Source organism: Salmo salar, chromosome ssa01 (assembly GCF_905237065.1).
Source record: "Salmo salar chromosome ssa01, Ssal_v3.1, whole genome shotgun sequence".
NCBI classification, from domain to species: Eukaryota; Metazoa; Chordata; class Actinopteri; order Salmoniformes; family Salmonidae; genus Salmo; species Salmo salar.
In genome coordinates this window covers 145,858,804-145,882,964 of record NC_059442.1, presented here as the reverse complement: position 1 = coordinate 145,882,964, position 24,161 = coordinate 145,858,804, and the positions used below count along the sequence as shown (strand labels likewise).

At 43.2% G+C, this 24,161-nt stretch overlaps 1 protein-coding gene across 2 annotated transcripts in view; it reads left to right on the top strand.

Moving 5' to 3' along the window:
* Positions 1-24,161, top strand: part of LOC106567281 (ER degradation-enhancing alpha-mannosidase-like protein 3) — a 28,131-nt gene that overhangs the window by 1,334 nt on the left and 2,636 nt on the right. The window contains exons 2-19 of one of the 2 annotated variants that reach the window (XM_014136416.2): positions 59-104; positions 841-941; positions 1,645-1,684; positions 2,019-2,131; positions 2,363-2,516; positions 2,765-2,899; positions 2,996-3,101; positions 6,961-7,058; positions 7,400-7,525; positions 7,880-7,963; positions 8,053-8,136; positions 8,244-8,368; positions 8,572-8,737; positions 8,891-9,045; positions 15,211-15,322; positions 15,581-15,751; positions 16,052-16,217; positions 23,799-23,984. In XM_014136416.2, the coding sequence (XP_013991891.1) occupies positions 59-104; positions 841-941; positions 1,645-1,684; positions 2,019-2,131; positions 2,363-2,516; positions 2,765-2,899; positions 2,996-3,101; positions 6,961-7,058; positions 7,400-7,525; positions 7,880-7,963; positions 8,053-8,136; positions 8,244-8,368; positions 8,572-8,737; positions 8,891-9,045; positions 15,211-15,322; positions 15,581-15,751; positions 16,052-16,217; positions 23,799-23,984 (2,168 nt within the window). Of the gene's footprint in view, positions 1-58; positions 105-840; positions 942-1,644; positions 1,685-2,018; positions 2,132-2,362; positions 2,517-2,764; positions 2,900-2,995; positions 3,102-6,960; positions 7,059-7,399; positions 7,526-7,879; positions 7,964-8,052; positions 8,137-8,243; positions 8,369-8,571; positions 8,738-8,890; positions 9,046-15,210; positions 15,323-15,580; positions 15,752-16,051; positions 16,218-23,798; positions 23,998-24,161 lie in introns of both variants that reach the window. The other variant, XM_014136426.2, reaches the window with a different exon arrangement.

Sequence of the window (24,161 nt, the reverse complement as noted above, 5' to 3'; positions counted from 1 at the left end):
ACTTGTCTGTTAGAAATTACTTGGTTATGTTGATTTTGTATATTTCTTTCTGTTACAGGGACCAGATTGTTGAGATGTTTGATCATGCCTATGGCAGCTATATGGTAAGTCTGTGTCTGACTACATAATTGCCACTTTCAACTATACTGAGCAAAGTTGGATGTTTCAACCCGTAGCTATTGTTGTCCATCTGTATTACTGACCATGTCGCAGGCCAGGGCATGCTGCTGTTTACGGTTTCATTGTTGTTGATGTTAGGGCTGTGATAATACCAGTATTGCAATATTTTTTTCATGGCAAAATGAAAACACGAAGGAGAGAACTTTTTGGTCCTTTAATGTTATGTTAAATATTGTGTGCTAGAGCTTGGAAAATATATAAATGTGATTCTGGATGACATCATAATGATGTTTGTTTCCAACATTATGGCTGTTTTCCTGAAGAAGTCAAATCCGCTTGGTATTTCGTTTCCTTGCCACAATACTAACAAATATCGCAATACTGGTATTGTCCCGGCCCTAGTTGATATTATGTTACTGCTCAAACAGCCTCTCTAACTTGACTGTGTGCCATACACTCGGCCTATACTTATAAGTTCAAACCAGTGGAGGCTGCTGAGGGGAGGACGGCTCATAATAATGGCTGGTATGGAATCAATGGAATGGTATCAAATGTGGTTTCCATTGGTTGATACCGTTCCATTGACTGCATTCAAGCCATTACTATGAGCCGTCCTCCCCTCAGCAGCCTCCGCTGGTTCAAACATTTAAACAAATGTTCCTCCTATTGCGTATGTGTACCGTACCCTGACTGTAGCCCCGTGCCCTGATTCTGCCACAGAAATATGCGTACCCAGCGGACGAGCTGATGCCTCTGAGCTGCAGGGGGAGGGTGCGTGGCCTGGAGCCCAACAGAGGAGACATCGATGACTCTCTGGGGAAGTGAGTATAACTGCACGGAAAACCTCCTCACAGCCTCCTGTGGTTTCTCTGAGTTTAGCCTTTGTGGTGATTTTAGCTGTTTATCGGCTTACTTTTGTACTCAAAGGGGTCTCTTGATGTATAGAGAGAGACAGCCACTCAGCCAACTCAGTCTCACAATGGATTTATTATGTGTCTGTTATGTCACCCCCTGCACTGATGGAGGGACGGGGGCTAGGTAGAGAAATATGTCCCATGTTTTTCAATATGTAATTTTCATAGGAAAAGGAAATTAATTGATGTGTGTTGTGAAATCATGTGGGGAAAACCTAGCCTATATTATGAAAATACAAGGAAGGAACACATCTCTGAAGGGAATCCGACCTCGCTCTGATTCTTCCTTAAGACCTTGTATAACACACTTAACCTGGAAACACAATAGACGATGAGACTACATGGTGAAGCTGACATGGCGCATGATCCATTTCCTCTGCTGTGCACTGCAGTATGCCATCTTCCTGACCTGGGTCATATTTATTAAGCACCAAATGGAAGAAAATGACTGAAACTGTTGCAAAACATTTGCTATGGTGTGCTCTGATTCAGAGGGGTTGGGTTAAATGTGGAAGACACATTTCAAAGGTACATTTTGAATGCATTCAGTTGTACAACTGACTAGGTATCCCCTTTTCCTTAATGAATATAGCCCTGTTTTCTCTCTTAGGTTCTCCCTCACACTGGTCGACACCCTGGATACTTTAGTGGTGAGTGTCTTATCCTGTCTGTCTGGCTGTAAGTTTTTGAGTCCGCTATAGGAACACAAATGTCTATAGAGAAATCAAGGAGCAAATGGGATCCATTGTTCCGACAACCCCTCAGAGCCACACACATACAGTCAATGGAAGTATATATTAAATGGATAGTCTTTCTTGCTTACGGTTCTGGAAACCTTAGCAAAAAATCATTGAAATGTAGTAATTCACAGGAATTATTCAAATAGCTGTGTTTTTAGGTAAGTCTTTTTTTGCCTAAGTATTGAAACACTTATTTATTCAGTCTATTCCCCTATTAATGCTTTTGTCTTGTGCATGTGTCCAGGTGTTGAACAAGCTGGATGAATTTGAGGATGCAGTTAGGAGGACTTTGAGGGATGTCAGGCTGGACAATGATGTGGTGGTGTCTGTGTTTGAGACCAACATCCGAGTCCTGGGGTATGAACCTATACAATGCATTGTCTCACTACTACACAGAGCTTCACCAAGATTGTGTATGATACTGGTTCAAATGTCTTATTGACTTTATGATAAAATAACTATATGACTTCATAATATAGGGCTGTCAGTATTTTTATATTGAGAGGAATGGGAAATTGTCTGGGCATTGCCACATGCTCACCACACGATCATCTTGCTCACCACATCATCATCTTGCTCTCCCTACAGCGGCTTGCTGGGGGCGCATGTGATGGCTGACATGCTCCGTCAGCGGGGGGAGAGGATGCAGTGGTACAGAGATGAGCTGCTCCACATGGCCAAGGAGCTGGGCCACAGACTGCTGCCTGCTTTCAACACTACCAGTGGCCTTCCCTACCCCAGGGTAACACACCTCACTCAGTCTCCACGCTTCTGGTTTTCTTGGGACCCCTGGGTGCAAAACCTTGTTTATCATAACTTCCACAATGTCACATGAACGGAAAAGTACCAGATTCAGGTCTGAGCGGACTGTCCACTCGAATATGAATAGAGGATTAAAAGTGATTCAAGATAGTAATAAGACTACAAAGCTATCTGACAATATGCATGTAGTACATTCAATATACTTACTACTTGTCTGTTTGTTTCCAGGTAAACCTGAGGTATGGGGTCCTTAACCCCCTGTCACGCACAGGCACTGAGTCGGACACCTGTACAGCCTGTGCAGGGACCATGATTCTGGAGTTTGCTGCTCTCAGTCGGCTGTCAGGGGAGGCTGTGTTCGAGGTACATTAGTAATTCCAGTAATAATCGATAGTGTTGTTTTGTATTTATTGGCCAGTGTGTATGAAGATAATATCCCTGTGTTTCTGTGTCCCACAGGAGCATGCTAGGAAAGCATTGGACGTCCTGTGGGAGAAGAGACAGAGAGGAAGTGACCTCGTGGGCACCGTCATCAATATCCACAATGGAGACTGGGTCCGCAGGGGTGAGCCAAAGTTCCACTGTCACACACTCAACAATGCAGAAAGTAGAGGTCGACCGATTTAATTGGAATGGCCGATTTTAATTAGGGCCGATTTCAAGTTTTCATAACAATCGGTAATCAGCATTTTTTGGGGGGACACCGATTATGGCCGATTACATTGCGCTCCACGAGGAGACTGCGTGGCAGGCTGACTACCTGTTATGCGAGTGCAGCAAGGAGCCAAGGTAAGGTGCTAGCTAGCATTAAACGTATCTTATAAAAACAATCAATCTTAACATAATCACTAGTTTACTACACCTGGTTGATGATATTACTAGTTTATCTAGCTTGTCCTGCGTTGAATATATTCGATTCGATGCCTGTTAATTTATCATTGAATCACAGCCTACTTCGCCAAACGGGTGATTTAACAAGCGGATTAGTGAAAAAAGCACTGTCGTTGCACCAATGTGTACCTAACCAAATCAAATTTTATTTGTCACATACACATGGTTAGCAGATGTTAATGCGAGTAGCGAAATGCTTGTGCTTCTAGTTCCGACCATGCAGTAATATCTAACCTAACAATTTCACAACAACTACCTTATACACACAAGTGTAAAGGAATGAATACAAATATGTACATAAAAATATATGAATGAGTGATGGCCGAACGGCATAGGCAAGATGCAGTAGATGGTATAGAGTACAGTATATACATATGAGATGAGTAATGTAGGGTATGTAAACATTATATAAAGTGGCATTGTTTAAAGTGGCTAGTGATACATTTATTACATCAATATTTCCATTATTAAAGTGGCTAGAGTTGAGTCAGTATGTTGGCAGCAGCCACTCAATGTTAGTGATGGATAGAAGCTGTTTTTCAGTCTCTCGGTCCCCGCTTTGATGCACCTGTACTGACCTCACCTACTGGATGATAGTGGGGTGAACAGGCAGTGGCTCGGGTGGTTGTTGTCCTTGATGATCTTTTTGGCCTTCCTGTGACATCGGGTGGTGTAGGTGTCCTGGAGGGAAGGTAGTTTGCACCCGGTGATGCGTTGTGCAGACCTCACTACCCTCTGGAGAGCCTTACGGTTATGGGCGGAGCAGCTGCCGTACCAGGCGGTGATACAGCCCGACAGGATGCTCTCGATTTGTGCATCTGTAAAAGTTTTTGTGTTTTTGGTGACAAGCCGAATTTCTTCAGCTGCCTTCTTCACCACGCTGTCTGTGTGGGTGGACCATTTCAGTTTGTCCGTGATGTGTACGCCGCGGAACTTAACTTTCCACCCGCTCCACTACTGTCCCGTCAATGTGGATAGGGGGCTGCTCCCTCTGCTGTTTCCTGAAGTCCACAATCATCTCCTTTATTTTGTTGACATTGAGTGTGAGGTTATTTTCCTGACACCACACTCCGAGGGCCCTCACCTCCTCCCTGTAGGCCGTCTCGTCGTTGTTGTTAATCAAGCCTACCACTGTAGTGTCGTCTGCAAACTTGATTATTGAGTTGGAGGCGTGCATGGCCACGCAGTTGTGGGTGAACAGGGAGTACAGGAGAGGGCTGAGAACGCACCCTTGTGGGGACCCAGTGTTGAGGATCAGCGAGGTGGTGATGTTGTTACCTACCCTCACCACCTGGGGGCGGCGCGTTGGGAAGTCCAGGACCCAGTTGCACAGGGCAGGGTCGAGACCCAGGGTCTCGAGCTTAATGATGAGTTTGGGGGGTACTATGGTGTTAAATGCTGAGCTGTAATCGATGAACAGCATTCTTACATGGGTATTCCTCTTGTCCAGATGGGTTAGGGCAGTGCGATGGCGATTGCGTCATCAGTGGACCTATTGGGGCGGTAAGCAAATTGGAGTGGGTCTAGGGGTGTCAGGTAGGGTGGAGGTGATATGGTCCTTGACTAGTCTCTCAAAGCACTTCATGATGACGGAAGTGAGTGCTACAGGGCGGTAGTCATTTAGCTCAGTTACCTTAGCTTTCTTGGGAACAGGAACAATGTTGGCCCTCTTGAAGCATGTGGGGACGGCAGACTGGGATAAGGATTGATTGAATATGTCCGTAAACACACCAGACAGCTGGTCTGCGCATGCTCTGAGGACGCGGCCGGGGATGCCGTCTGGGCCTGCAGCCTTGCAAGGGTTAACACGTTTAAATGTTTTACTCACGTTGGCTGCAGTGAAGGAGAGCCCGCAGGTTTTTGTAGCGGGCCTTGTCAGTGGCACTGTATTGTCCTCAAAGCGAGCAAAGAAGTTGTTTAGTCTGTCTGGGAGCAAGACATCGTGGTCCGCGACGGGGCTGGTTTTTCTTTTGTAGTCCGTGATTGACTGTAGACCCTGCCACATACCTCTCGTGTCTGAGCCTTTGAATTGTGACTCCACTTTGTCTCTATACTGACGCTTAGCTTGTTTGATTGCCTTGCGGAGGGAATAGCTATACTGTTTGTGTTCGGTCATGTTTCCGGCCACCTTGCCCTGATTTAAATGCAGTGGTTCGCGCTTTCAGTTTTGCGCGAATGCTGCCATCAATCCACGGTTTCTGTTTTAATAGACGCTGTGGGTACAGCATCACCAATGCACTTGCTAATAAACTCGCTCACCGAATCGGCGTATTCATCAATGTTGTTGTTCGACGTTATGCGGAACATATCCCAGTCCACGTGATCGAAGCAATCTTGGAGTGTGGAATCCGATTGGTTGAACAGACCTGAGCTTCCTGTTTTAGTCTCTGTCTATAGGCTGGGAGCAACAAAATGGAGTCGTGGTCAGCTTTTCCGAAAGCCTTTCTTAAAATCAATACACAAGTGTGTGTGTGTGTGTATATATTTTAACCTGCATATTTAGTTAATTTTGCCTGCTAACATGAATATCTTTTAACTAGGGAAATTGTGTCACTTCTCTTGCATTCTGTACAACAGGGTCGGGGTATATGCAGCAGTTTGGGCTGCCTGGCTCGTTGCGAACTGTGTGAGGACTATTTCTTCCTTACAAAGACAGCCAACTTCGCCAAACGGAGGATGATTTAACGAAAGCTCATTTGCAAAAAAAGCACAATCGTTGCACAAATGTAGCTAACCATAAACATCAATGCCTTTCTTAAAATCAATACACAGAAGTATATTTTTAAAACCTGCATATTTAGTTAAAAGAAATTCATGTTAGCAGGCAATATTAAACTAGGGAACTTGTGTCACTTCTCTTGCGTTCATTGCACGCAGAGTCAGGGTATATGCAACAGTTTGGGCCGCCTGGCTCATTGCGAACTAATTTGCCATAATTTTTATGTAATTATGACATAACATTGAAGGTTGTGCAATGTAACAGCAATATTTAGACTTATGGATGCCACCCGTTAGATAAAATACGGAATGGTTCCGTATTTCACTGAAAGAATAAACATTTTGTTTTCGAATTGATAGTTTCCGGATTTGACCATATAAATGACCTAAGGCTCGTATTTCTGTGTGTTGTTATATTATAATTAAGTCTGATTTGATAGAGCAGTCTGACTGAGCGGTGGTAGGCAGCAGCAGGCTCGTAAGCATTCATTCAAACAGCACTTTACTGCGTTTGCCAGCAGCTCTTCGCAATGAAGCATTGCGCTGTTTATGACTCCAAGCCTATCAACTCCCGAGATTAGGCTGGCAATACTAAAGTACCTATTAGAACATCCAATAGTCAAAGGTATATGAAATACAAATCGTATAGAGAGAAATAGTCCTATAATTCATATAATAACTACAACCTAAAACTTCTTACCTGGGAATATTGAAGACTCATGTTAAAAGGAACCACCAGCTTTCATATGTTCTCATGTTCTGAGCAAGGAACTGAAACGTATCTCCCCCCTCTCCCTTCCTCTGTGTATCTTCAGACAGTGGTGTGGGTGCTGGCATTGACTCCTACTATGAGTACCTAATGAAGGCCTACATTCTATTGGGAGACAACGTTTACCTGGAGAGGTTCAACACTGTGAGACTCTACTGTACTATCACCAGCTGCAGATATATTGCAATGTATTGCTCTATGCTTGTAGATAACACTCCAAATTCTCAGACACCATTTACATTTGACATTAAAATACTACCTGCATCCAGATTGCAGAACCAGACTACAAAAAATACATGTTCATATCAAATGCTCTGAGTTCAGATTAACTGTGGTCAGATAGTAATCAGATAAAACAAGATGTACATTAGTATGACGTGTAAACGGGGTCTCAGTCACATCACTGATCTAACCCCCCATATCAAAACACATCATGCATAATGTAGGTATCTTTAGTGACCCCGGCTGTCTGTTGTCTCCTACAGCATTACAACGCTATCATGAAGTACATCAGCCAGCCTCCGCTGCTGCTCAACGTGCACATGCACAACCCCACTGTGAGCGTCCGCAGCTGGATGGACTCCCTACTCGCCTTCTTCCCCGGCCTGCAGGTGAGTCCCATAACACAGCCTCAATCATCGCCACTTGTCAGGGTTATGGTTAGCCCCCCTGCCTCTAATAATATGACATAGGTTACATCCCAAATAGCATCCTATTCCCTATACAGTGCACTACTTTTTTCTATGGGCCCATATTTGGAATGCAAGTATGACATAAGTGAACAATGAGACCCTCTGTTTGTATCATAACATCATCATGACCACATCTCTTTCCACTACAGCAAAATAACGTTCTCTGGTTTTTAGGTTGAGTTTCTATAGTTTTCAAGTGGGTTGTATGATCAAGTATATGCTGAAAGGGAATCGTTCATAGTAAAGACTGCCTTATCAACCTCTTCACTATAGGTTTTGAGAGGAGACCTGAAACCAGCCATAGAGACCCATGAAATGCTCTACCAGGTCACCAAGCAACACAAGTTTCTCCCTGAGGTCAGAAAAAGTGGCATTTGAAATTTGAGTCAAGAGGATAATATCTGCTCTCAGCTCTGCTTGACTGCGTGGTATTCCTCATGTTGCAGGCTTTCACCACGGAGTTCAGAGTTCATTGGGGTCAACACCCTCTGAGGCCAGAGTTTGCAGAAAGCACCTACTACCTCTACAAGGTAATGCTGTTCCCACTGTGAAAAGCCAACGTGCATAGTAATGGTGTACTCTGAACTGGTTGAGAGAGGGGTTGGGAATGGGATAAACCATGTTTTCCCTTCCACAGGCCACAGGTGACCCCTACTACCTCAGAGTGGGCCAGTCCATAGTGGAGAAGCTCAACGCTCATGCCAGGGTGCCTTGTGGGTTTGCAGCCGTGCAGGATGTCCGCACAGGCACCCACGAGGATAGGTAGGGGAACACAGTGAAACATATGGGTTCAAATCTGAAACCTCAGGTCATCTCCACTGATTCCTTCTCACTCCAGCCTTCAACTGTGCTATTTCCAATATTACTAATGGATATGTTGGTCTTTAGCAAGAGAGCTCAAATGACAGTGTTACGTGACACATTTGTTCTGTTCAAGTGATTTCAAACATTCCCTTTCTCTTTAGGATGGACTCATTCTTCCTAGCGGAGATGTTTAAGTACCTGTACCTTCTGTTCTCCGAGAAGAACCAGCTTCACTTTGACATCGACGAATACATCTTCACCACCGAGGCCCACCTGCTGCCTGTCTCCCTGTCCACTTCACAGCCCCCCTGTCGGGGCAACAACACGGTGAGGCTCAGTCAGTTACCAACAGTTGTGTTATGGTCAGAGGAGCTGAAACTGATTTGCCATATGGTGTCTGTTTGAACCAGCTGTCCAGTTATGTGTGTTATGGTCAGAAGAGCTGAAACTGATCTGCCATTTTGTGTTTATACGTTCCAGGAAGCGCCCACTGCCGTGGAGGAGGACCTGTTCACCTACTCGTGCCCCAGCACCCAGACCCTGTTCCCCAACAACCCCTCCTTTGCCAAGACCATAAGGGACAGCTACAAGTACCTGACTGGGGTGGGCCGGGCTTTCCACGCTTCACCTGACAGGTGTGTCTGTGTCTGTGTTCATGTGTTGTAAATAGCTGCATTCACTAAGATATTTATTTTATTTTTTCAATTTTCCTTCTGTTACATCCTTTGTGTTAACCTCGGCATCCAAAAATTATACAACTTGAATAAACGCTTGGAGGTATAAGGATAACATCAGTGGTGTAGCCTACTGGTGATACTGATATCACTTATTATTGACAGTATAACCAGCATGTCCAGAGATGCACCCTCTCTTATCATCACTCAGTGCCTGGACTTACCTCCACTGTACCCGCATCCCACCATACCCTTGTCTGCACATTATGCCCTGAATCTATTCTACCACGCCCAGAAATCTGCTCCTTTTATCCTCTGTCCCCAACGCACTAGACGACCAGTTTTGCTATCCTTTAGCCGTATCCTCATTCTACTCCTCCTCTGTTCCTTGGGTGATGTGGAGGCTAACCAAGGCCCTGCGTGTCCCCAGGCACTCTCATTTGTTTACTTCTGTAATCGAAGAAGCCTTGGTTTCATGCATGTTAACATCAGAAGCCTCCTCCCTAAGTTTGTTTTACTTGATGCTTTAGCACACTCCGCCAACCCCGATGTCCTTGCCATGTCTGAATCCTGGCTTAGGAAGGCCACCAAAAATTCTGAGATTTCCATACCCAACTACAACATTTTCCGTCAAGATAGAACTGCCAAAGGGGGAGGAGTTGCAATCTACTGCAGAGATAGCATGCAAAGTTCTGTCATACTTTCCAGGTCTATCCCCAAACAGTTCGAGCTTCTAATTTTAACAATGACTCTCTCCAGAAATAAGTCTCTCACTGTTGCCGCCTGTTATAGACCCCCCTCAGCTCCCTGCTATGCCCTGGTCACCATATGTGAATTGATTGCCCCCCCATCTATCTTCAGAGTTCGTTCTGTTAGGTGACCTAAACCGGGATATGCTTAACACCCCAGCAGGCCTACAATCTAAGCTAGATGCCCTCAATCTCACACAAATTCTCAAGGAAACCACCAGGTACAACCCTAAATCCATAAACATGGGCACCCTCATAGATGTTATCCTGACCAACTTGCCCTCCAAATACACCTCTGCTGTTTTCAATCAGGATTTCAGCGATCACTGCCTCATTGCCTGCATCCGCTATGGGTCCGCGGTCAAACGACCACCCCTCATCACTGTCAAACACTCCCTAAAACACTTCTGCGAGCAGGCCTTTCTAATCGACCTGGCCCAGGTATCCTGGAAGGATATTGACCTCATCCCGTCAGTCGAGGATGCCTGGTCGTTCTTCAAAAGTAATCTCCTCACCATCTTAAATAAGCATGCCCCTTTCAAAAAATGTAGAACTAAGAACAAATATAGCCCTTGGTTCACTCCAGACCTGACTTCCCTTGACCAGCACAAAAACATCCTGTGGTGGACTGCAATAGCATCGAATAGTCCCTGTGATATGCAACTGTTCAGGGAAGTCAGGAACCAATACACACAGTCAGTCAGGAAAGCAAAGGCTAGCTTCTTCAAACAGAAATGTGCATCATGTAGCTCTAACTCCAAAACGTTTTGGGACACTGTAAAGTCCATGGAGAACAAGAGCACCTCCTCCCAGCTGCCCACTGCGCTGAGGCTAGGCGACACGGTCACCACCGATAAATCCATGATAATCGAACATTTCAATAAGCATTTCTCTATGGCTGGCCATGCTTTCCTCCTGGCTACCCCAACCCCGGCCAACAGCTCCGCACCCCTCGCAGCTACTTGCCCGAGCCTCCCCAGCTTCTCCTTCACCCAAATCCAGATCGCAGTTGTTCTGAAAGAGCTGCAAAACCTGGACCTGTACAAATCAGCTGGGCTAGACAATCTGGACCCTCTCTTTCTAAAATTATCCGCCGCCATTGTTGCAACCCCTATTACCAGTCTGTTCAACCTCTCTTTCATTTCGTCCGAGATCCCTAAAGATTGGAAAGCTGCCGCGGTCATCCCCCTCTTCAAAGGGGGTGACACTCTAGACCCAAACTGTTACAGACCTATATCCATCCAGCCCTGCCTTTCTAAAGTCTTTGAAAGCCAAGTTAATAAACGGATCACTGACCATTTCGAATCCCACCGTACCTTCTCCGCTGTGCAATCCGGTTTCCGAGCTGGTCACGGGTGCACCTCAGCCACGCTCAAGGTAATAAACAATATCATAACCCCCATCGATAAAAGACAGTACTGTGCAGCCGTCTTCATCGACCTGGCCAAGGCTTTCGACTCTGTCAATCACCGTATTCTTATTGGGAGACTCAATAGCCTTGGTTTCTCAAATGACTGCTTCGCCTGGTTCACCAACTACTTCTCAGATAGAGTTCAGTGTGTAAAATCGGAGGGCCTGTTATCCGGACCTCTGGTAGTCTCTATGGGGGTACCACAGGGTTCAATTCTCGGGCCAACTCTTTTCTCTGTATATATCAACGATGTCGCTCTTGCTGAGGGTGATTCCCTGATCCACCTCTACGCAGACGACACCATTCTGTATACATCTGGACCTTTTTTGGACACTTTGTTAACTAACCTCCAAACGAGTTTCAATGCCATACAACACTCCTTCCGTGGCTTTCAACTGCTCTTAAACGCTAGCAAAACCAAATGCATGCTTTTCAACCGTTCGCTGCCCGCACCCGCCCCCCCCGACTAGCATCACTACTCTGGACGGTTCTGACCTAGAATACGTGGACAACTACAAATACCTAGGTGTCTGGCTAGACTGTAAACTCTCCTTCCAGACTCATATCAAACATCTCCAATCCAAAATCAAATCTAGAATCGGCTTTCTATTTCGCAACAAAGCCTCCTTCACTCACGCCGCCAAACTTACCCTAGTAAAACTGACTATTCTACCGATCCTCGACTTCGGCGATGTCATCTACAAAATAGCTTCCAATACTCTACTCAGCAAATTGGATGCAGTCTATCACAGTGCCATCCGTTCTGTTACCAAAGCACCTTATACCACCCACCACTGCGACCTGTATGCACTAGTCGGCTGGCCCTCGCTACATATTCGTCGCCAGACCCACTGGCTCCAGGTCATCTACAAGTCTATGCTAGGTAAAGCTCCGCCTTATCTCAGCTCACTGGTCACAATAACAACACGCACTCCAGCAGGTATATTTCACTGGTCATCCCCAAAGCCAACACCTCCTTCGGCCGCCTTTCCTTCCAGTTCTCTGCTGCCAGTAACTGGAACGAATTGCAAAAATCGCTGAAGCTGGAGACTTACATTTCCCTCACTAACTTTAAACATCAGTTATCTGAGCAGCTAACCGATCGCTGCAGCTGTACATAGTCCATCTGTAAATAGCCCACCCAATCTACCTACCTCATCCCCATATTGTTTTTATTTACTTTGCTGCTCTTTTGCACACCAATATCACTACTTACACACCATCATCTGCTCATCATCATCTGCTCATCTATCACTCCAGTGTTAATCTGCTAAATTGTAATTACTTTGCTACTATGGCCTATTTATTGCAATACCTCCTCATGCCATTTGCACACACTGTATATAGTCTCTTTTTTTTCTATTGTGTTATTGACTGTACGCTTGTTTATTCCATGTAACTCTGTGTTGTTTCTGTCACACTGCTTTGCTTTATCTTGGCCAGGTCGCAGTTGTAAATGAGAACTTGTTGTCAACTAGCTTACCTGGTTAAATAAAGGTGAAATATTATTTTTTTTTAAATACTGTACATAGCGCATTGATGTGAATCACACTGCTGCTCTCTCATTTTGCTTTTTGCGCCTTACGGATGCATTGCGGTTGTTGTGGATGGCTGTTCACAAATGTGTAGGCCTATGTGTATTTTAACACAGCTTCATAGTGTGGTTTGCAGCCTTTGGAATAAAAGTTTGAGGGAGTTCCTCCATTCTAAACTCCTCCATGGTCTATTGTGCTCCAGTCCATACTGTTAAAGTAGTTTAATTTTAGAAGAGTGGGGCTTTTATTGCTCGATCTAATTCGTGCTGATAAAAAAAATCCAAATACCTAACGGACACATGCTTAAACTCTCACACTTTAATAGACTTAAAACAAATTATCGAGATATGAAAGTGTCACCAAAAAAAAAAACAGACAAAAGGCCTATAGCAAATGCAACGTATGGCATTACATTTTCACATGCAAATGACACTTTTCTGTAGTTCTCAAAGCATGCCATTCCATGAGGGCAGCTTTTTTTTCTTCAACTCTAAGCAATGAGCCCAATCAATCCTCCATGACAACAAAATCATAAACAACAGAGTAGGCTAATAAATCCTTAGTTGTTGGGTTATGCTCAGGTAAAACAATTTGGGTAATCTATATTTCATATTTCCCAGTCTTTTTTTTTTGTGGATATTAAATTGATTGGAAGGACTGGAAATCTGACAGACTTTTGCTTTTAATGTAAAGATATGGCATTATCATATTATTATTATTATTATTATTATTATTATTATTAATATTATTATTATATGTAGTAGAAAGTGATGGGTTAGAAGAAGCCTACATAACCAACACATAAAGGAAAATGAAACATCCATTTATGGCCAGCTATGTAAACTCGAACATTGATTTATCCTGCTATAGACCTCGTTCAATTGGCAATATAAAAGCTTTGCTTCTAGAAGTAGAACAATTTATATTACCTCTTGAAGGAAAAATCCACCCAAAACCACACATTCCTACAATTTACAGTGTTAAATAACATTATGTGACAACAATATCTTCTGTGAACAAATTATTAATGTTGTTATTATAAGGTTGGTAGTAACGTGAAAATCATTGTGGAAATCTGCAGCTCACGCCGACTACAAAACCCACAATCCAATGCTCCATGGGTTGGCTGGCTAGCTAGCTAGCAAACGTAGCTACACACAATAATACCAGTCTATATCAGAATGTGTATTAGGTAGTTAAGTGTAAAATGGCCTAAACAAACTACACTATCAATTTAGGAGTCTACAATCTCACTATGTTTAAACTGCAGATCGATGTGCCTCGCGGAGTGTAATCTGACATGCAATGGCCAGGCAACCGCATCATGCAATGCACCCTTGACTGAAGAGGCAGACAAATAGGATACATATGGTGGACCCTCTGTTAAATTACACATTTCTTGAGGTCAGACTATCGCAGAAATATGATCAATAACTCATTGGAAAGAAGACAACCTCCCGCGTTTTCACATTGGCCAGTGTTGTAATGTAAGATAGATGTTTTCACAATCTAAAAGTCGTAATCATATTAACTCCCAGTGTAGTGATAGCGGCTTTATCGCAATGCCACGTCACAGACTGGGTAATCCAGACACGTCACAGGGGCTATAAAATTGAAGCGTCCGTTTAGAACGTTTTTATCACCACCAAATATGGTAGTGAGAGGAAGTCCAGTCGGGGGTAGTGGGAGAGGATGAAACTAGGTGAAACTGGGACGACATTCTGCAAAATCTCAATACATTTCTGTTCCCAAAACTAGAATCTGTTACGAACACAGTGCACAAAGTCTTTTTTATAGACCTGACGATTTGCCAAAGTTATAGAAAATTACGTTGTTTATGAGTTGAATTGAGTTTGTGCACACGCGCACTTCAGAGGACGCGTTCGCTAATGAAAATATGCAAATAAATTCTACAACGCGCCAATAGGATATCACTAGCTCGTGCTTGTTCTGCCCACTGCTTCATTTGCTCCCACTGTAAACGACACAGATGAACCATCTTGAGTTAGTTATAAATGCGTCATAACAGCCAAATGTCGGCCTTCTTCAAAGACAATAGCTCAGATACAGAGTAATGAACCCGGGAATCGATAGAACATTGCTCAGAGATGAAAAAAAACAATATAATGTTCAAAATGGGTGAATCTTTCCTTTTTAAGGGGAAAGTAATCTGAGTAACTGAAAGTAATCAGAATACGTTAGTTTGAGTAATCCAAAAGTTACGTTACTGATTACAATTATGGACAGGTAACTAGTAACTAACGGATTACATTTAGAAAGTAACCTATCCAACCCTAATGTGGAGTAATGACTAAGGATTCTGAGTTTTCACATGCTCCCCTGATAAAAACATATGTGCTTTTGCCCGGGGTCTACCCCAGTTTAGCTTAATCAAACTCCCTATCTGATGATTGTGTGTGTGTGTTTGCAGGGGCATAGAGCTGCCACTTCACGACCACGGTATGGAGCCAGTGGAGTTTCTGAGGAGCATGGGCATCTCCCTCACCCCACTGAATGAAGCTGGGGAAACAGAGATACATGGGGTAAGATGATTGAGCATCTTATTTATCTATAGCACCCTATTGCCTCTAGGGTTGCATCCCAAATGACACCCTTTTTCCTATGTAGTGCACTACTTGTGACCAGAACCCTATAGGCCATAGTGCACTGTATAGGGAATAGGGTGCAATTTGGGATGTGACCTAGCATTCTATTGTCTCTATTGCTTAGCAGGGCAACATTAGCCTGTCTACCTCATGCTCCTGTGTAATTCATTTCACCAATGTCTTTCTTTTAATGAGGCACATGAAGGTGTTTACAGGGTGAAACTGGTGGCCGAGGTGACCCAGACCCCAGAGGAGGAAGTAGTGCCCCTCATCGTTCAGCTCATATCCCCCCCGTATCTGGGTAGAACGGTCCTGACTGCTGGACCAGCCAAGTTTGGAATGGACCTAATCAAGCAGGAGCACGGGGTGAGCTTTCTTGAATCTTGCATTTATTTTTATTTTCTTTCTATGTCACTCAGAATATTGATAAAAGACGGGCATGCACCTCCTAGTCCCCTTAAATGTATCAACCAAAGACTCAAATTTAAATATTTACCCATGTCAGCATTAGTTTTGGATATTTCTGGAGCTCTTTGGATGTCTGCATGTGTCACTACTGTATGGAGTATTTACAGGAATATCTCCTCCGTTCTCTCTCTCTCTCACACACACACACACACACACACACACACACACACACACACACACACCCTGTTCCTCTCCCAGGTGAAGGGTAGCATCGTGAAGACCTCTCCCTACACAGCGTGTGGGCCCATAGAGAATGCTCAGGAGCTGAGTGGGCACATTGCCCTTGCACTGCGTGGCGACTGCATGTTTGCTGCCAAGGCCCGCAGGCTACAGGAGGCGGGGGCTATCGGAGTCGTCTTCATAGGTGAGGGAAAAAGACACACACACCAATTCTGCCTCTCTCTCTCTCTCTCATATTACACCCACACAGTCCATAATATGAGGACACAGCCTGTTACTCTGCTATAAGAGTCAGGAGCTTAGGGAAAGAGTTTAGTGGGGCTTAACCTAGTTTGAGAAGGCCATGTTGGTCTGCAGTGTTAGTACACTACTGTCTACTGTAACTACTTACAATCACTCACTTTTTTGTGAGTTTACAGTAGTTCTGTGTTTTACCCTTCTAAGTTAGTCCCCTAACAGGCATTGATTGTAATGCCGTTCCTTTTTTCATTCATGTCACTCACGAGCCTTCCCTCAGGGATGCAAACTAGTCACCTTTCGTTTTGAATCCAAAATAGGTGACCTACATGTAGATCCGATGACAAAAGTTTTGGAGGGGGGGGTTGTATCACTTGACTGGCTGTAAGCGAACGAGAAATGCGCGTTTGGAGCAGTACTAGTGGCCGTAGGCTCAGCCAATCGTTCACATAACAACAGAATGCAGCGCATCACACGACTGAAGAAATAAGAGACAGCCAATTGACTAGTTACAGCATCAGTGGTGGTGAAGCGTACTTCATGAGCTGTAACTGAAAAACATTTGGAAAGTTTGAGGTGAGGGAGAACGTGTGGTGGAACAAGTATTAGCATTGTTAAGTATCTTGCTAGCTGGATCGAATTCTCCGTTAGCCAGAGTAATGTTGATCAACATTAGCCAATTTAACTGATCAAATAATTGAGTTTATCGTGTGAAAATGAGCTTGCTAATAAAGTCAGACAGCCAACGTTAGCTAGCTAACGTTACAACATCAGCTGCGCTATCATTAGTAACCTAACCAATTCGCTTTAGTTTTAACTGGTATACGACTCTGTCGTTCCTCAAGTTATAACGCGTTAGTTGCTTACTGGACCCTGGCAATCTGTGTGAAACTAGTTAACTAGCTAACGAACTAACCACGATCTGTTAACTAATGTTTTCCCTCTACAGTATGTGGTTCATTTTCAGTTCGCTGCAGCTAGCAACTGGAACGAGCTGCAACAAACACTCAAACTGAACAGTTTTATCTCAATCTCTTCATTCAAAGACTCAGTCATGGACACTTACTAACAGTTGTGGCTGCTTTGTGTGATGTATTGTTGTCCCTACCTTCTTGACCTTTGTGCTGTTGACTGTGCCCAATAATGTTTGTATCAAATTTATTTATATAGCCCTTCTTACATCAGCTGATATTTCAAAGTGCTGTACAGAAACCCAGCCTAAAACCCCAAACAGCAAGCACTGCAGGTGTAGACGCACGGTGGCTAGGAAAAACTCCCTAGAAAGGCCAGAACCTAGGAAGAAACCTAGAGAGGCAAAACAGTTGAAACTGGAGCAGCAGCACGGCCAGGTGGACTGAGGACAGCAAGGAATGCCAGGTAGTCCTGAGGCATGGTCCTAGGGCTTAGGTCCTCCTCCGAGAGAGAAAGAAAGAGAGAATTAGAGAGAACATACTTAAATTCACACAGGACACCGGATAAGACGGGAGAAACACTCCAGATATAACAGACTGACCCTAGCCCCCCGACACATAAACTACTGCAGTATAAATACTGGAGGCTGAGACAGGAGGGATCAGGAGACACTGTGGCATGTTTTGTGCTGCTATCATGACCGAGGTAAAGACAGTTTCAGGTTGGATATTCAACGGATATTCACCTTTAGTTTTCCTTACGTTCACCAACAGCAGTTAGGAACCATCAACATGGTGACAAATCAAATTTTTCAAATTTCAATAGCTATCTAACCATTACTCCTAAAACTTTCAAAACTGGTTCTAGCTAACCCGATGGCATAGACACACATTGCACACATTTATTTTTTGTTGATTTTACATCTCGCACTATTTTCAATTATTTATTTACAATTTTGAATTTCAATGGCTCATTGGTCAAATGACCTACTGGACTCAAACAAGGTTCAGAATGTCCACTGACTACCCTTCTATATTGCACACCCTTTAGTTTGTCCATTTTCCTCTCACACGTTTTACATGAATTTTTCAAAATGTTACATTTCAATAGCTCCTTGGTCATGTGACCTAGTGACTTCAAACAAGGTTCAGAATCCTTTTTCCAAAATTGATTTAGGTACATTTTTGTGAAAAGGTATGAGGGTTGTGATATGGGTCATTTAATAGTAAAATCATTTAAGGGATAAATACATTTCTATATTGCTTCCCCAGTATCTGCATGAACCATCAGGCCAAGTGTTTTTTGTTGACCCTGCTGAACAGAAAGAGAAGGAGGAATTGGAACACGCTCCATTCAAATTCAGCTCTTAGTTATTCTATTGTACTGGATCTTATAGATATTAGCATTTTACATAAATTCATAAGTGTAATAATTTTTTATGACATACTGTGAAAACTCTTGGCTGCTGGCTCTGTCACTTTCAGACATGCGCAGACGGGAAGGGGAAGGGTAGCTCTTGACTTGAACCACGGGGGTTCTCTTTAAAGAGAGAGTAATCCAATTGGCACATTGACCTGTATGTATTCTCTCCTGATTGGCTCTGTGGTGCACAGTCTGGCAGTCTGACTAAAGTGCCAGAGGTATGAGGAGAGACACACCCCTTGACTTTCAATTGGCACCGTCCTCCTTTGTATTTATGGGAACAAATATTTCCTAACACTTTGGATCCTATTCTTGAATCGTTAGAAGACTCAGTGCAACATTATTTTTTTATTTTTGACTAATTACTGTCCATGAGTAATCTCAACCTTGTGGGTCTGTGGGTGTTTTGGCCAATAAAGTGCCAACTCAATTCTACCAGTGACGAGTCTCTCATGCCCTTATGAACGGGGGCACAGGGCAATAGTTTTTAATCTAAACCAGCCCTTAACCCCTAATTGGGGCTCTTTTCTTGACACATAGTAGCAGTTTACCAGATAAGAAGTGAAGAAGATCAAAAACTAGATTGTTGTAAGGGTGTATTACATCCTATGCTGGCCCCATTGTCATATCCATTCTGGATTCTGAGTGGTAAAATCATAGCTGAAAAATGCCTCTATGTATGTGTATACATTTTCCCCCCAAGACAGAACTGCCAAAGGGGGTGGAGTTGCAATCTACTGCAGAGTTCTGTAATGCTATCCAGGTCTGTGCTCATACAGTTCGAGCTTCTACTTTTAAAAATCCACCTTTCCAGAAATAAGTCTCTCACTGTTGCCGCTTGTTACAGACCCCCCTCAGCCCCCAGCTGCACCCTGGACACCATATGTGAATTAATTGTCCCCCATTCATCTTCAGAGCTTGTACTGTTAGGTGACCTAAACTGGGATATGCTTAACACCCCGGCCGTCCTACAATCTAAGCTAGATGCCCTCCATCTCACCCAAATAATCATGGAACCTACCAGGTACAACCCCAAATCTGTAAACTCGGGCAAACCTCATAGATATCATCCTGACCAACCTGCCCTCTAAATACACCTCTACTGTCTTCAACCAGGATCTCAGCGATCACTGCCTCATTGCCTGCGTCCGTAATGGGTCCGCGGTCAAACGACCACCCCTTATCATAGTCAAACACTCCCTAAAACACTTCAGCGAGCAGGCCTTTCTAATCGACCTGGCCCGGGTATCCTGGAAAGATATTGACCTCATTCCGTCAGTAGAGGATGCCTGGTTATTCTTTAAAAGGGCTTTCCTCACCATCTTAAATAAGCATGCCCCGTTCAAAAAATGTAGAACCAGGAACAGATATAGCCATTGGTTCACTTCAGACCTGACTGCCCTTGACCAGCACAAAAACATCCTGTGGTGTACTGCATTAGCATCGAATAGCCCCCGCGATATGCAACTTTTCAGGGAAGTTAGGAACTTATCGGCAGACTCAACAGCCTTGGTTTCTCAATTGACTGCCTCACCTGGTTCACCAACTACTTCTCAGATAGAGTTCAGTGTGTCAAATCGGAGGGCCTGTTGTCCACACCTCCGGCAGTCTCTATGGGGGTGCCACAGGGTTCAATTCTCGGGTCGACTCTTTTCTCTGTATACATCAATGATGTCGCTCTTGCGTCTGGTGATTCTCTGATCCACTTCTACGAAGATGACACCATTCTGTATACTTCTGGCCCTTCTTTGGACACTGTGTTAACTAACCATACAACTCTCCTTCCGTGGCCTCCAACTGCTCTTGAATGCAAGTAAAACTAAATGCATGCTCTTCAACCGATCGCTGCCCGCCCGCCTAGCATCACTACTCTGGACGGTTCTGACCTAGAATATGTGGACAACTACAAATACCTAGCTGTCTGGTTAGACTGTAAACTCTCCTTCCAGACTCATATTAAGCATCTCCAATCCAAAATTAAATCCAGAATCGGCTTCCTATTTCTCAACAAAGCATCCTTCACTCATGCTGCCAAACATACCCTCGTAAAACTGACTATCCTACCGATCCTCAACTTCGGCGATGTCATTTACAAAATAGCCTCCAACACTCTACTCAGCAAATTGGATGCAGTCTATCACAGTGCCATCCGTTTCGTCACCAAAGCCCCATATCCTACCCACCACTGCGACCTGTATGCTCTCGTAGGCTGGCCCTCGCTTCATATTCGTCGCCAAACCCACTGGCTCCAGGTCATCTATAAGTCCTTGCTAGGTAAAGCCCCGCCTTATCTCAGCTCACTGGTCACGATAACAACACCCACCCGTAGTACACGTTCCAGCAGGTATATTTCACTGGTCACCCCCAAGGCTAATTTCTCCTTTGGCCGCCTTTCCTTCCAGTTCCCTGCTGCCAATGACTGGAACGAATAGCAAAAACCACTGAAGCTGGAGACTCATATCTCCCTCATTATCTTTAAGCATCAGCTATCAGAGCAGCTTACAGATCATTGCACCTGTACATAGCCCATCTGTAAATAGCCCATCCAACTACCTCATCCCCATATTGTGATATATTTTATATATATATATATATATATATATATATATTATATATTTTTTTTTTTTTTTTTTTTTTTTGCTCTTTGCACCCCAGTATCTCTACTTGCACATTCATCTTCTGCACATCTATCACTCCAGTGTTTATTTGCGAAATTGTAATTATTTCGCCACCACTGTCTATTTATTGCCTTACCTCCCTAATCTTACTTTATTTGCACATACTGTATATAGACTTTTCTATTGTGCTATTGACTGTACATTTGTTTATTCCATGTGTAACTCTGTTGTTGTTTGTGTCACACTGCTTTGCTTTATCTTGGCCATGTCGCAGTTGTAAATGAGAACTTGTTCTCAACTGGCTTACCTGGTTGAATAAAGGTGACATAAAGAAATAAAATACATTTAAAAAATACTGTATGTGGGAATGTCTTATGTCCGTCCTACATGTAGTGTTGGTACATGGAATATTCCTCAACTGCATATATCATAAATTGCTATTGCAAATGGAAGTATTATGTTCAACAACTGACATTTTCAGATATTATTTTGACAAACACACTTTGGTGCTTACAATTCATTCTCTATTGTCATAGATTTGGTGGGCACTGTCATCTGTGATCTTTGTGATGTGACTTTCTTTAAGCCCGTACTGATGAAACTGTCACTTAATATTTTTTTCTTAGTCTACAAACGCTCTACATTTATTCACTCTGTGATAGGGTTGGATCCTATATGCTACTTTTATTATTGTCCTGTAAATGGTTCAGTGCCTATAATTTAGGCTGTGTGTAGAATGGGGCATAAATGAAATTACCTCTACTACTAGATTATAGTGGTTGATATTAACGGCGAAAGGAGATATTATCTGTCTCTCCTATTGTGTACTGCTGTTAAATATTGTGGGAAAAAAAAAACTGAAAGTAAGTACTTAGAACTACCAGTCATTTTAGATAAATATTTTAAAAAAAAGGGTAAACACAACACTGGACTGAACCCCCTAATTGTCAAACTAATATTAATGTACAACAATATAGAAAAGACATAACTAGAGGTTATGCAATATGGGTGTATATCCACTGCACGCTTCTTAGGTGTGTAATTGACATTACCAAGGAGCTATTGAAATTTAAAACTATGAAAAAATGTACGTTACACCGTGTGATTTTACAGTACACAAACAAGTGTGCAATAAAGAAGGGTACATTCTGCACCATGTTTGAAGTCACTAGGTCACATGAGCAAGGAGCTATTGAAATTTTACATTTTTGAAAAATTCATGTAAAATCTTGTGAGATGAAAATGGACAAACCAAAGGGTGTGCAAATTAGAAGGGTAGTCAGTGGATATTCTGAACCTTGTTTGAAGTCATTAGGTCACATGGCCAATGAGCTATTGAAATTTGAATGTAAAAAAGGTTTGTACTTTGTTTACACTCCCTAACTAATTCAACTAGGAATACACAATGCTGCTCACATTTCCATATGTTTATTAGCTTTGGAAAGCGAATTAATGTCAATCGTGAAAATAAGACCTGTGCAATTTTTCCAACATAATGACACTTATTTGGAGTCTATGGCTCAAGTGGTTTGAAAGCGCGAATATCCAACTTGAAACTGTCTTTACCTCGGTGCTACCATGTTGTTGTTATGTTGTTGCTACCATGCTGTGTTGTCATGTGTTGCTGCCTTGGTATGTTGTTGTCTTAGGTCTCTCTTTATGTAGTGTTGTCTCTCTTGTTGTGATGTGTGTTTTGTCCTATATTTATATAGTATTTATTTATAGATATATAGATATTTTTTATCCCAGGTCCAGTCTCCGCAGGAGGCCTTTTGCCTATTGGTAGACCGTCATTGTAAATAAGAATTTGTTCTTAACTGACTTGCCTAGTTAAATTAAAATAAATAAATAAAAAGGAACACCACACACTTTCCCTCTTTCTCACTTTTTCAATACAGTGGATAAAAAGGGGTATGCCAGGTGTACTCTCTGCCTGAAAGAGATCAATTATGCCTACAAAGGGTATCATGCTCTGCTGGCACATTGTAGAACAGATGTCCACAGGCAGAAAGTGTACAATGTAATAATGTGTAGTGTAGCCCAAAGATATCGGTTTTGTTGTGTTGAACTTGACAGTAACACGAATGTGTGAGTGAGGGTGATTGTCATTTTTTTTACTCTGTGAACGTTATTTTTGCACACGTGTAGCCTTGTGCACTTGATCAATGTCTACTATAGTGGCCACTATAATAGAGAAAAAAAGAATGCCTGTTTAATTCTATTTCTACTTAAAGATGTTTTTTTTTCCCCAAGTGCAATATTTATGTGTGTGGTCACAAGCATTCTATTATAAAGGCTGTCATGGCTAACTGCAATATTAGTGAGGGTTTTTTCTCAAGATGTGAGTGTAGTAAAGTCTAGGCAACAATTACATTGGATTGCTTTCTTTACATTTTTTGGCTTTGAGTTAAGTTCACATGAACCACTTTTTATTTTACACACAGAGACTGATCATGTAGATCATATTCTTTGTTGTTTAATTAGTTAAAACCTGCATTTCCCCCAGCAAGGATTTTCAGTTTGCATCCCTGCTTCCCTACAAGACTCAATTTCCCATGTTTCCCCGTCCCTCCTAGACCACCGGGAAGGGAGTAACAGTGCAGAGACGCCCCTGTTCCAGATGGTGGGAGACGGAGGGTCCACGGCTGACATCACCATCCCTCTGGTTTTCCTGTTCAGCCAGGAGGGGGCGCTGCTCACCTCTGCTCTGGAGGATCACAGCAACGTAGATGTACTGATGCTGCCCAAGGAGAGACAGCTAGGTAAGACAGCTAGGTAAGAGAGGAGGCCTGCGCAAAGCCTGTGGTCTAGCGGTCAGTCACATATAATGCGCCCCACTGAAGACCCAGGGTTCAATTACCGCATCTATGCTTCCTGCTGTTCTCCCATTTGCTTGTCTCCCCATCTGTTGCCAACAGTTTAAATAAAGCGTAAAATGT